Genomic DNA, 12958 nt, shown 5'->3' with positions numbered 1-12958 from the left:
ACAACAGGCTCCTAACTAGCTCCTCTACCTCTAGTTTTGTCCCTTTCCTTTCATTCTCCAAAATACTACCAAATCCAATTTTCTAAAATGCAAGTTTAATTGGTTCTCTGTCATATTTGTGCTTAAAACCCTCAGTGGCTCCCCAGGGCCCTAGAGACAAAGCACGGACTCCTTAGCATGACATCACCACTTACCTGCTCATCCCGCCATACCTATTTACTCCTTGAACGTCTCCCACTTTCACTCTGCAGCCCAGCCATTCTGAACAGAGCCATGCTTTGCCACCTCTGTGCCAGAAGGCCCCTCCCTCTTCCAGAGCTTGTCCTCATGGACTCTTCCTCCTCTCACCAGACTCAGTTTAGATGCCACTTGTTCTGAAGAGGGTTTGCTGATCCAGCCCTTGCTCTCTCACTCCCTCACTTCTCATTAGGGTTAAGGGTCCTTCCTTTGCATGCCTGTGGCACTCTGAGCTTATCCTTCCAATGGCATTATCATATTATATTGTAACTGACTAATCCCTTGTCTGTCTTCCTCACTAGATGGTAGGCTCCTTGAGGGCAGAGACTGTCTTATTTATTGTCGGGCCTACAAGGCACTCAAATATTTGTTGAGTGAACGAAAGAAACTATGAGAGTGCAGAACTTTCTGAGGGAGTGAATGTGATGTTTGCATATTACTGTGTGCATCAATAAATGCAGAAAAGGCATTTGGCAAAATTCAACACTCATTTATGATAAAAACTCATAAAAATTGGAATAGAGAGGATTTCCTCAACTTTATGATAGAGTATCTACAACTACAAAAATCCTACAGCTAACATTTTACCTAATGGTGAAAACTTGAATCCTCTTAACACTGGGAACAAGGCAAGGATGTCTGCTCCCACTACTCTTATTCAACATAAGAAGTTCTACCCACTGCAATAAAGCAAGAAAAGGGAATGAAAGGCATACAGATCATAAAGGAAGAAATAAAACTATCCCTGTTTGCAGATGGCTTGATAATCTAGATAGAAAATCCAAAGGAATCTAAAAAACCACCAAAAGAACAAAAACAAAATTCCTGGAACTAATAAGTGAATTCAGCAAGGTCAGAATACACAGGATAAAAATACAACAATCAGTTGTATTTCTGTATACTAGCAGTGAACACAAGGACACTGAAATTAAAAATACAATGCCATTTACAATTGCTCAAAAAAGTAGAAAAGAAATGCTTAGGTATAAATCTAACAAAACATATACAGGACATGTACACTGAAAACTATGTAAGGCTGATAAAAGAAATCCGAAAAGATCTAAATAAATGGAAAGACATACTATGTTCATGGTGTGGAAGAATTAATTTAGGAAAGATGTCAGTTCTCCCTGGATTGATATACAGATTTGTATTAGTTTCCTAGGGCTACTGTAACAAAGTACCACAAACAGAGTGGCTTAAAACAACAATTTATTCTCTCACAGTTCTGGAGGCTAGAAGTCCAAAATCAAGGTGTCAACAGGGCCATGCTCTCTCTGAAGGCTCCAGGGAAGAATCTGTCTTATGCCTTTCTCTTAGCTCTTGTGTTGTCAGCCATCCTTGGAATTCCTTGGCTTGTAGGTGCATCCCTCCAATCTTTGCTTCTGTTGGCACATGGCATTCCCCCTGCATCTCTGTGTCTCTTCTTATAAGGACACCAGTCATATTGGATTAAGGGCCCACCTTAATGACCTCTTCTTAACTTGATTATATCTACAAAGATCCTATTTCCAAATGAGGTCACATTCATAGATACCATGGGTTAGGACATTAACATATCTTTTTGGAGACATACTTCAACCCATAACAAGGTTTAACACAATTCCTATAAAAATTCAAGTTTTTTTGTAGATATAGACAAGATTATTCTAAAATTTATATGGAAAGACAAAGGAACTAGAATAGTTAACATAATTTTGAAAAAGAGAAATAAAGTGTGAAGAATCAGTCTACCTGATTTCAAGACTAATAGCTGCAGTAATCAAGACCATGTGGTATTGGTGGAGGGAAGCCCACACAGATCAAGGGGACAGAATAGAGAATCCAGAAATAGACCTGAACAAATATGCCTAACTGATTTTTGACACAAGTGAAAAAGCAATTCAGTGCAGAAGCCATTTCAACAAATGGTGCTAGAGCAATTGACATCCATAGGCAAAAAACAAAAGAGAACCTCAGTCTCAACATCACACCACACTTTATACAAAAATTAATCTAAAATGAATCACAGACTTAGATAGAAAACTACTTTTAGGAGAAAATATGAAAAAAAATTGGGGGGATCTAGAACCAGGCAAAGAGTTTTAGATTTGACATAAAAACATGATCCATAAAAGAAAAAATTGATAAATTGGACTTCATCAAAATTTAAAACTTTTACTCTACAAAAGATCCTGTTAAGAGGATGAAAGGACAATCCACAGACTGGGAGAAAACATTTACAAACCACATATCCACAAAGGACTAGTATCTAAAGACATAAAAAATTCTCAAAATTCAACAGTAAAAAACAAAGACAAAAATAGACAATCCAGTTAGAAAATGAGCAAAAGATGGGAATAGACATTTCATCAGAGAGGATATAAAGGTGTAAACAAGCACGTGAAAAGATGTTCCACACCATTAGCTACTAGGGAAATGCAAATTAAAAGCACAATAAGATATACACATCCATCAGACTAGCTAAAATTAAAAATAACAGTCAAAGTACCAAACGCAGGTGAGGATTTAAAGAAACCAGATCCCTAATATATTGCTGGTGGGAATGTAAAATGGTACAGCCACTCTGGGAAACAACGTGGCAGTTTTTTAAAAAGCTAAACATGCATCTACCATTCAACTCAGCAATTGGACTCTAGGCATTTATCCCAGAGAAATGAAAACTATTAACACAAAAAGTTGTACAAATATATTTATGGCAATTTTATTCATTATAGCCCCATATGGGACACAATCCAGATATTCTTCAATGAGTGAATAGTTAAATTGTAGTGTGTCCATAGCATAGAATACTATTCAGCAGTAAAAAAGGAACCAACAGCTTGGATGAATCTTAAGAGAATTATGCTTAGGAAAACATCCAATCCCAAAAGCTTACAAAGCTTACATACTTTATGATTCCATTTATATAACATTCTTGAAATGACGAAAACCATAGAAGTGGAGAACGGATTAGTGGTTCCCAGGGGTTAAGGAGAGGTAGAAAGAGGGAAGTGGATGTGACTATAAAGGGGCAAATGAAGAATCCTTGTGGTGATGTTCTGTATTTCACTGTATTTTGACTGTATCAATGTCAATATCCTGGTTGTGATATTGTATTACAATTTTGCAGGATGTTACCACTGGGGAAAAGTGAGTAAAGGATACATGGGATCTCTCTGTATTATTTCTTACAAGTGCATGTGAATCTACAATTTCTCAAAATAAAATATAATTATAAACAAAACAAAACAGTGGCTGCTAAATGCCACAGAAGTGGAGCAACCCCACAGCCCCTGGAATTCAGAGCAGAGTGTCTATGTTGACTTTTGTCATGTGTGATTGTCATGGATACTATGGTGCTGGCCCAGATCCTTTCCTCAGGGCCTGTGTAACCAACCAGGGCATCGATATATTTTTTTAAAGTTTCCTTGGGGTAGCCAGGATTGAGAACTAACAAATTTATGCAATATTGAGTACAAATGAGTCAACAATCAAGTAAGGAAAGAAACAAACAAACAAAAATGCTTTATCGCCTTTGCAGCAATTTTGAATGACGTGGTGAAATTACAAACACACAGGCCAGTAGAGTAGCTTAATAAACAAACACTTGGGCAGTGGATTCTGAGAGGCAAAGACCCAAGGGGCAGGGGGCAGGCAGTTTCTGCAAATAGCACTTGCAGGCACTCATCAAAGAAGGCAGGGAGACCTAAGAGAGCCTGAGCGCCTCAGGAGCATACAGAGAACAGCGACCACTGCCTCCAGTATCTATTACAATGGATGTGGATACGAGGTGTGTATGTGGAAGAAAGGCTAAAAGAGATTTGCCAAAAAACATTCACAGTTTCCAAGAGAGTTAATCAAGTGTGTACTGTACTTTGATAAGGATGATTTCTTGTTCTCTAGGATGAGAGTGGACTTCTTGTGTGGTTTTCCTGTTCAAAATGTCCAGGCGAAGTCCATGTCATTGGTGATGGTAGAGGTGAAAAGAAATAACATGTAATTAGAAATGAGTCCTTGTTCCTTGGTGCAAGATATTTGTTTTTCTACATGGCTATGTCCATTACTTTATTATTATTATTATTATTATCATCAGAATGATAATCATATAAAAATGTAGCTCTCTTATTCTACTGAAATTGGGTTCCAAGTTTAAGAATAAAATCAAAAGCATTGGTTTGCAGGGCTGGCCCGGTGGCACGGCAGTTAAGTTCACACGTTCTGCTTCGGCTGCCTAGAGTTTGCCAGTTCACATCCCAGGTGTGGACCTACGCATCGCTTATCAAGCCATGCAGTGGCAGGCATCCCACATATAAAGCAGAGGAAGATGGGGATGGATGTTAGCTCAGAGCCAGTCTTCCTCAGCAAAAAAAGGAGAATTGGCAGCAGATGTTATCTCAGGGCTAATCTTCGTCAAAAAAAAAAAAATCATTGGTTTGGGAGGATGCATACTGTCAAAAACATGATACGACCTTTGAAGGTCACAAATCAGGGACATAAGTATAAGTGAAATATAAATCATGGTTCTATTTTTATCTAATCATATATATTTCTAATCACAGATTTTTTTTAATCAAGAGAAAAAATAAAAGTGTTGGGACACTTTAATTATTACACCTTTGCAGAGACCTGCCACTGCCACATACAAGTTGCCCATACACTTGTTCCCCCTACACCCACATGCACTTGTTCCCCCCACATCAATGTCTGGGCCTGATTCTGGCCTGAAACTGAGAAGTGGGTAAAATTGGGCTTGGATCTCTTCATCCCCTGGCCCCCAGGTACCCTCAAGTCATGTTTCCTCATGCCAGCCCTCTTAGGACTTCCAGCCACTCTCCTTGCTATTCTTCTATCTTGAAACCACCTGTTCCACCTGGCAAGCTCCTACTTATTCTTCAAAATCCAGCTCAAATGTGACTTCGTCTTAAAGACTCTTCTAAATGGCTCAGGCAGAGATCTCATTTTTGGCTTTTGCCCCCAGAGCCCTAGCTATCTATCACTAGTCCCACTATATTGTATTGTACAGTTCGGGGGTATGGAACTCTGTCCGATTCACCTTTGTGTACTCAGAGTCTTGAAGATTGCCTGATATGTTGTATGCCTCTGATAAATATATGGTGATTGGAGGAAGGAAGGAAAGAAAATGGATGAAGAACCAGATGGATTCCACCACTGCCATAAATTACCATCTTAGCTTTTAAGCTGATAACCAAACACATATTACTAAAAAGTCTTAAGGGATGTTATTTAAACTGAGTGACTTCTATATTCAAGATTTAAAAGAGAATGTTGGCCTCACCACTCACTCCCTCCACCCGCTTCCCCCATGCCCTGCTCCAGATCCTCTAACAGGCAAAGTAATATATCCTAAATAATTTGCATCCAAATTGGCCTCACAGTCCAAAAGAATTCACTTTTTCAATCAGCTGGCCAAGTGCACAAGGCAAAAGACTCATACCAGGGTTGTTTCTGAGCAGGCAAATTGTGCTGTTGAGCTTTGCCCCCACCACTAAATACATCCAATGGTTGATAGCAAGGTAAAGGAGAAAAGGAGCCATCAAAAATCAGCCTGCCTTGAGGGTTGCAAGCTCAAATGACTACAGGGCAGGGCAGGTTGACATTGAAGGGGTTCTCAGAGTTGATTGTGGGCGTGGTAGAGCTACGTCAGTTTTCCCGTTACTTCCCTGAATCACTGGCCAATGGCAGTCACCTGCTTGCAATTGACCCAGTTTGCTGGGCCCTGGAAATGGGCCCATCAATACCAGAAGGCAGGCCTGAACTAGAGGAATGAGGAGATCCAGCTAGGAAGGACCTCAGGGAGCGTGCTAGTCAGCCAAGGGGCGACTGGTGCCAGGTCCTCTGCCCAACTTCTCTGCCTGTTCTGTCCACTCAGCCACCCATCTGAGTTTTCTAATACTGTCAGAGAGAGAAATGGAACTACTAGCTCCCCAGGATTAAGGGTAGTATGGACAGCACTTTCTGTTCTCCAGGTTAGTTTATAGGTCCTTGAGCTCCACTTTGAGATGGTCACCTCTGGTTTTATTTTTGTGAGTCAAGTCCCAAATCTCTAGTGTTACCTTGGCTAGCTTTTCCCAGAGAATAGTCTTCTGAAAATGATGTCCTCCTGGGCTCCTCAATATTGCCCTCTTTTTTCTTTGTATCTTGTTCTAGAAGTAGAAAAAAAAAGGGGGGTGGGGAAGCACTTCTGAGAATGCAAGCTTTGTCACAAGGTGAAGGTAGAGTTAGTATGAAAACTTCCAGGGACAGAAATATAAGATGGGGACATCTTGACCAGCAAATGTATGATGCAGAATGCAAGAGCTGGTCTCTGGGGCAGGCAGAATGCACAAGAACTGACCTGCAGGGCATGAGGAGATCTGTGTTTCCTGCATCCATCTGTCATACCTTTAAAATCCCAGTGTTAGCCACTCACTCCTCTGGACTGAGAGGCTCGTTGGTTTCTGACCATCCTCTAGTTAGATAACACGTCAAGGAACACTGAATCTTAAACCGTTAAATGCATCAACTTCTCAGTCTTCCTTTCCATTTGTTTTTTCTCTTGTCAAACACTGTGTATTGAGTTTAACCAAGTGTCATCACTGTGCTCAATACTTTACATACATGATCTATTTAATCATGCTTGGCACAGTGAGAGACTCAAGGGAAGTGAGCAGGGCAGCCATCCGTGGCCTGCAGTAAATGTTTAACAATCAGCTCTCTGGAAAAAAATTCTCCCTGATTTGTAGTTTACCAATTTCTGTGGAGTAAATGTTCTTACCCTGAAGTCTCAGGATCACCTCTCAGCCGAAGACTTTGCAAATCTTCAGAACTCTCTTTCTGGTTGGCTGTCTCCTCTCCAGTCCTCTGCCCTGAGAACTCCAGCTGCAAGGCCTCTCTGGACCCCCGGCTCTGTCTGTTCAATTCACCAGCACTGCTGGGCCAACCTGGACTCCCCCTCCCTAAGCTGCATCCTGGAAACTCTCCCCAGGCAGTATGTTGAGGCCATCACAGGGCTCATCACCTTTGTCTCCTCTCTCTGAGGGATTCCTTTGCTTCAGTCCTTGAAATCTAATCTCTGAAAACTGGTGCTTCATATATTTTTCAGCCTTTCAGGCAGGAGAGTGTCTGGTCCTTGTTAGCAGAAAGTTGCTAGAAGTGGAAGCCTTCCCTTTTGATTTGTGACCCCACTTTTATCACTTAAGTTCTTATATATAATAGGATCTATTTCCGATTCATTGAGCTGACTTCCTAACACCAATACCACCCTATTTTAATTTCTGATACTCTATAATAATATGTTACATAATATCTTAAAGGAGTAGTAACACCCCCATTGCCTCCTCACTTCAAAAGTATGTGTCTTTTTAGATCAACCTCAGAATCATTGTGCAAAGTTCTCCCCAACCCAACACACAACTCCTAGACAAAATTTTGGTAACATTTGTAACAATTCCATAAAACTTGTACATTAATTTTAGAAAAATTGGCAGCTTTACAGTATCAGTATTCCTATCTAAAAACGATATATTTCTCTAATTTGTCAAATCTCCAGGTCACACAATTAAGGTTATTGTTGCTGTCTTGGATTTGATTTCCTTATATATTTTCTAAGTAATAAAGTTGGTTTATTTAGCTTAATAAAGTGTATTTGACTTTGTGTCCATTTACTCTACAGAATGCTTTAATAAAATAAAATAAAATAGTTTTTCAGGTTTTTTATTGGGGAGCATGTTTCTAGGTATGCTATCACATCATCTGCAAATAATATATTTTCTATTTTTCCATGTATGTATTTTTATTGCTTTATATCTGAAATTAACCTGTTTCCAAATTAACAATATATAATATCAGAGATAGTAAGAGTCCTTATTCAGATTCTTCTTGAATTAGAAATTCTGACTATTTAATAAATAATCAAACATTGAAGCAGACTATCTTATAATGTGGGATATTTACTCAATTGAAATTAAGAATATGTGACTTACTTGTTAATATTTTTGGAAGAGTGACATTCATATTTTCTTTACTCTTTGACACCTGGACCCTTTTCATCTTTTGCTGGATTTGCCAATGTTTTGGAGACAATTTCAGCAGAAAAAATCCATATTTCATATACTCTCTAAGGAGGAATTCTGTTTTTGCCATTTCACTGCTCAAAAGAAACAAAAATGTGATTAGGTATACCTGTGTGAAAGCATATTCATTGCTTTAAAAAAAGGTTTTACAAAATTCATTCTCTCTCATTATGTATTTGAATAATATTTACTTAAGAAAAAATTGTAAATATGGCCATAAAAACATGGGCATCAGTAAGATATGAGCTGAGCAAAAAGAATCCTGTAGGAATGCTATTTGAATAAAACATGCCCAAAGATATGCACACATACAATAGACTGATGACAGTTTTACTCTACTTATTTCTGAGGGAAATATTGTAGACATAGGGAGGAATTAGAAGGTAGCAAAAGATGGTACTTATGTCAGGAGAAGAACGGAAACTAACACTCCATGAGCACGTACTATGTACCGGGCAATATGCAAGACACACGCAGATACCATTTCATACTCAGTACAGCACTTTACAGTCAGTATTATTATTCCCATCTTTTGGAAGAAGAAATAAATGACTTGCAAAGTCACCTGTCTAGGGAATGGCGGAGCCGGCACACAAACCTGGGTCTGTCTGGCTCAGATACCCAAGCTCTCACCAACCACACCCAGTGACGTGGACTGAAAGTCTTTTCCCAGCCTCACATTGCTTTCCCATGGTCATGTTACAAAGTGGACCCAGAAGGAATGTTTCAAATAGCAATGAAAGTCCTTGTGAAAGGCAGCTCTGCCCTTACCTTTCAGAGCCTCCTTTATTCATATCCTCATTAATACCCTTATCAATAGTACTTCTATATCCTATCTTCAGCTTCAATATCTCTTTCAGTCAGAGACTGCCTCAAGCCCTGGTGTGAGAGTGCTGTTCAAGCATCAGTAAATGGCTGGCTCATTTATCACTAGTCGAAAGATGTCGGGAGCCCCTCGTTCTACCACCACTTTATTTTTAGATTGAAATCCTCCCAGATGTGCCTCAAAAAAATGGGTTAAAATGGCTAGAATTGCACAGCTTCCAAGCAAAAGCTTCAGAACAAGCTCCCTTCCCCTTTGTAAACAGATTTCCAGCCCTCCCTGCAGTGGAGGACCTCCTTGGGCCATCTCAAGCCCATAAAGAGAGAAGAGGGAAATAAACAGCAGGAGCTTGCACCCCTTGCTGTTAGCTTCTTGTTTTTCATTACCTTTCGCACCTTTCTAAGGTGATGAGGCACATAAACAATAAGCACATTCTCTTCAGCAAGGCTGTTTGGAGGGTCTAACCGGGCAGCCATTGTGCATAACTACGGTACTTTATGCAAACATAGGGGCTGCTACTCTAGTTCTTTTTCTTTTTAAGATTTTATTTTTTTCCTTTTTCTCCCCAGGGCCCCCCGGTACATAGGTGTATATTCTTCATTGTGGGTCCGTCTAGTTGTGGCATGTGGGACGCTGCCTCAGCATGGTTTGATGAGCGGTGCCATGTCCACGCCCAGGATTCGAACCAACGAAACACTGGGCCGCCTGCAGCAGAGCACGCGAGCTTAACCACTCGGCCACGGGGCCAGCCCCCTGCTACTCTGGTTCTACAAATAGATAGAACAGAATCTTCTGATGACATCAGCAAGCGAGGAAGGGGAATTCTCCATCTTGGAGCACCTTCAACTTTAGACCCCTAAAATAGAAGAGGCTGCTGTAGCCAGGATGTGTTTGAAACACATTCTGTTAGTAGCAACTGATTTCAGGGAAACTACCATCCAGTTCATTTGCTGCATTTCAGACAAACTGTCGTCCTCCCCAAGAAGTCTAGGATGTAAGTCTAGGACTGGGTTTTGGAGGAGAGCTAGACATCAAGTCCTCCCAAAGAAAAAGCAAGTTTTAGCATGACTTGATACCAGACGGCAGTGTCTCCTGGATCATGCAATTACTGTTTAAGGATGAAGAGGGAGGAAGGAAGCTTCTCTTGATATATAAAATTAGGTCAATTGAGATACACTCGACCATAGAAGAAAACATCCAGGTTTGAAAGAAAAGAGGGGCAGGTGGTACAATAATTGTATCCCAATTCCTGCTCTTGTAATTTTAGTCCTTAGAGATCCCGGCTTTTTATACCAATACTAGGTTCAACATGATAGGTAAGTATAAATATAAAAATATACTGCCATTATAATTGTAAGATGATTGTGAAATGAATCCCAATTTCAGAGAAGTTAAAATGTGGGAAGAGGGGGCCAGCCCCCTGGCAAAGTGGTTAAGTTCACATGTTCCGCGTCGGAGGCCCAGGGTTTCACTGGTTCAGATCCTGGGCGAGGACATGGCACCGCACGTCAGGCCACGCTGAGGTGGCATCCCACATGCCACAACTACAAGGACCCACAATTAAAATATACAACTATGAACTGGGGGTATTTTGGGAGAAGAAGCAGAAAAAAAAAAGGAAGATTGGCAACAGTTGTTAGCTCAGGTGCCAATCTTTAAAAAAAAGAAAAATGTGGGAAGAGATGTGCCTAAGAAAAGAAAAAGGACACTTAGAAAATAATTTCTTGTTTACTCCCAGCATTGGCTGGCTTCTTTTCAACTAATTTCCTGGCTCCTATATTGATGAGTTCGAGAAGCTTTTCAGCCAGAGGTTGCTGTGCTGTCCTGATACCCGGGCAGAGACGATCCCTGATCAACAGATTACTTATTTTAAAAACGTGGTCATCCTATGAAATCGTCAACTGATAAGCATTATTCCCACTTCAGTCTTCAATGGACATGGGCATTTGATAAGGAAAGATGGTGCCCTGGCCTCACCTTTTCACTGCTTGTATCTCCATACTTGCCTTTTTTAGTTCTGCTGTCATTTGGAGTTTGTTTATAGTTTCTTGTGCTGCACTGAAAAGTAACAGAGATTTGTTAGTTTGTTTAGTGTTGTGTTCTGAGAAACTAAAAAGAAGAAAGACAAAGGAAAAAAGCAATTGGGTCAGAATGAGACAACGAACATTTTAAGAGCATCTACAGATCTCTGGTCATTTTCTCGAAGGAACTCTTCGAAGGCCATTGCGTCTTCTTGAAGCTTGTTTTCTGCTTTCATGAGTTGCTTTTCCTTCGTTGCTATGTGTTCTTCAAGACTTTTAATTGTATTTCTTTTGGTTAACAAAGCAAACTAGGAATATTGAAAATAGAAACGCATCAAGAACATTATTCCACATTTCTAGCACATCTCTAGTACATTTCAACAGTCTCATAATAAAAGGAAAAAACTTGCATAGTAAGTGATCATATGTCTTAGAAATAATAGTATGCCAAAACTTCGGGCTACGGCCTTTATTTCATGAAGGAATTTTATTTGGGGGATAGTTAGAAGGGAGACTAATTCCTCTCTTCCACTTTTATGAAGAGGCTCAATATTGTTCCAAAACGGCTGTGCCCAACATATCAAAAATAGCTACATATGCCCTCAGGCTCTATCCTAAATAAAAGCTACATATCAGATCCACCTGGTATTAGCACGGTGTCCCTCCATTACTTTCTGGGCATTGGGACACTGGGCTGTCTGCAGCCACAGGGCTCCTCCAACAGGAAGGACCACGGGAGAACGGGTTCCAGCGCTGCTGTGCCGAGGACGCACTCATTCCTCCAAACCAGGGTGGAGTGTGTGTCCAGCCTCAAGGAGCCCTGTGTAGATACCCAACTACAACTCTGACACCTAGTTTCTATTTTTTTAGCACAGGATATAAGAATCCACTTGGGTTTTTTAATGCCACGCATGAAAAATAAATTATAAATAAACAAAGCTACATACATTATAATACATATGAATTAAAAATATGGAAATGAGATAATTTTAACAAAACAACAACCAATAATTAGATATGCCAAGTTTAAAATTAAAAAAATTTCATTGATTACTTTATTCACCAAGTATTTATTGAGTGCCTACCATATGCCAGGACTGTTTTAGGTAGTCCTAACAGAGCCATGCACAAAATAAACAAAATTGCTTTTATGAGGTATACATTCTAGTAGAGGAGGAGTGGATTAAGTCAGGGGCTAAGCAGTCCAGTTGGCAAGGGCAGGGGGTTGCCATTATGTTTAGCCAAGGAAAGCCTCCCTGATGTGGTGGAAATTCAACAGAGACTAGAAGGAAGTAGGGAGCAAATCACGCACATATCTGAGGGAGAATGTTCCTCCCAGAAGGCAGAGCCTCCGTGCAAAGGCCCTGAGGCAAGAGCAAGATGATGTGTCCCAGGAACAGCAAGGAGGCCGCGTGGCTGGAGCAGAGTGAGCCAGGGGGCAGAGTCCTAGGAATTAGGTCAAAAAGAGAGAGCTGGGGACCAGATAAGTCACCAGAGGTCTTCAGCAGAGGAGGGGCATGTGTGGAGAAGACACTCCTACTGCTGTGTGGAGGACAGACGGACTGTAGGGAGCAAATGGAAGCAGGAGACCAGTTTTAGAAGTCATAACAATAATTCATGCAAAAGATGCTGGTGATACGGGACTGCATACAGGGCAGCAGCGGAGATCGTGACAAGCAGTGTGATTATGGATATATTTGGAAAAAATGTACTTGAAAGTATTTGAATGTGGATTGTGGGGAGGAGGAGTTGGGGAGAACTGCCACACTTTTGGCCTAGGCACTTGGAGAACTGGAACTGCTATCTACCGAGAGAGGGCGCAC

At 40.6% G+C, this 12958-nt stretch overlaps 1 protein-coding gene across 1 annotated transcript in view; it reads right to left on the bottom strand.

Moving 5' to 3' along the window:
• Nucleotides 1-12958, bottom strand: part of CCDC38 (coiled-coil domain containing 38) — a 53392-nt gene that overhangs the window by 21290 nt on the left and 19144 nt on the right. Inside the window, exons 6-10 of the mRNA XM_046646262.1 lie at nucleotides 11280-11443; nucleotides 11092-11172; nucleotides 8202-8365; nucleotides 6294-6383; nucleotides 4094-4151 (exon numbers count right to left, since the gene is read on the bottom strand). Of these exons, the coding sequence (XP_046502218.1) occupies nucleotides 4094-4151; nucleotides 6294-6383; nucleotides 8202-8365; nucleotides 11092-11172; nucleotides 11280-11443 (557 nt within the window). The remainder of the gene's footprint in view (nucleotides 1-4093; nucleotides 4152-6293; nucleotides 6384-8201; nucleotides 8366-11091; nucleotides 11173-11279; nucleotides 11444-12958) is intronic.

The sequence above is a fragment of the Equus quagga genome, chromosome 19, assembly GCF_021613505.1.
Source record: "Equus quagga isolate Etosha38 chromosome 19, UCLA_HA_Equagga_1.0, whole genome shotgun sequence".
In the NCBI taxonomy this organism is placed as follows: Eukaryota; Metazoa; Chordata; class Mammalia; order Perissodactyla; family Equidae; genus Equus; species Equus quagga.
Note: the sequence above shows the minus strand (reverse complement) of the source record. Positions and strands in the feature narration are given on the sequence as shown.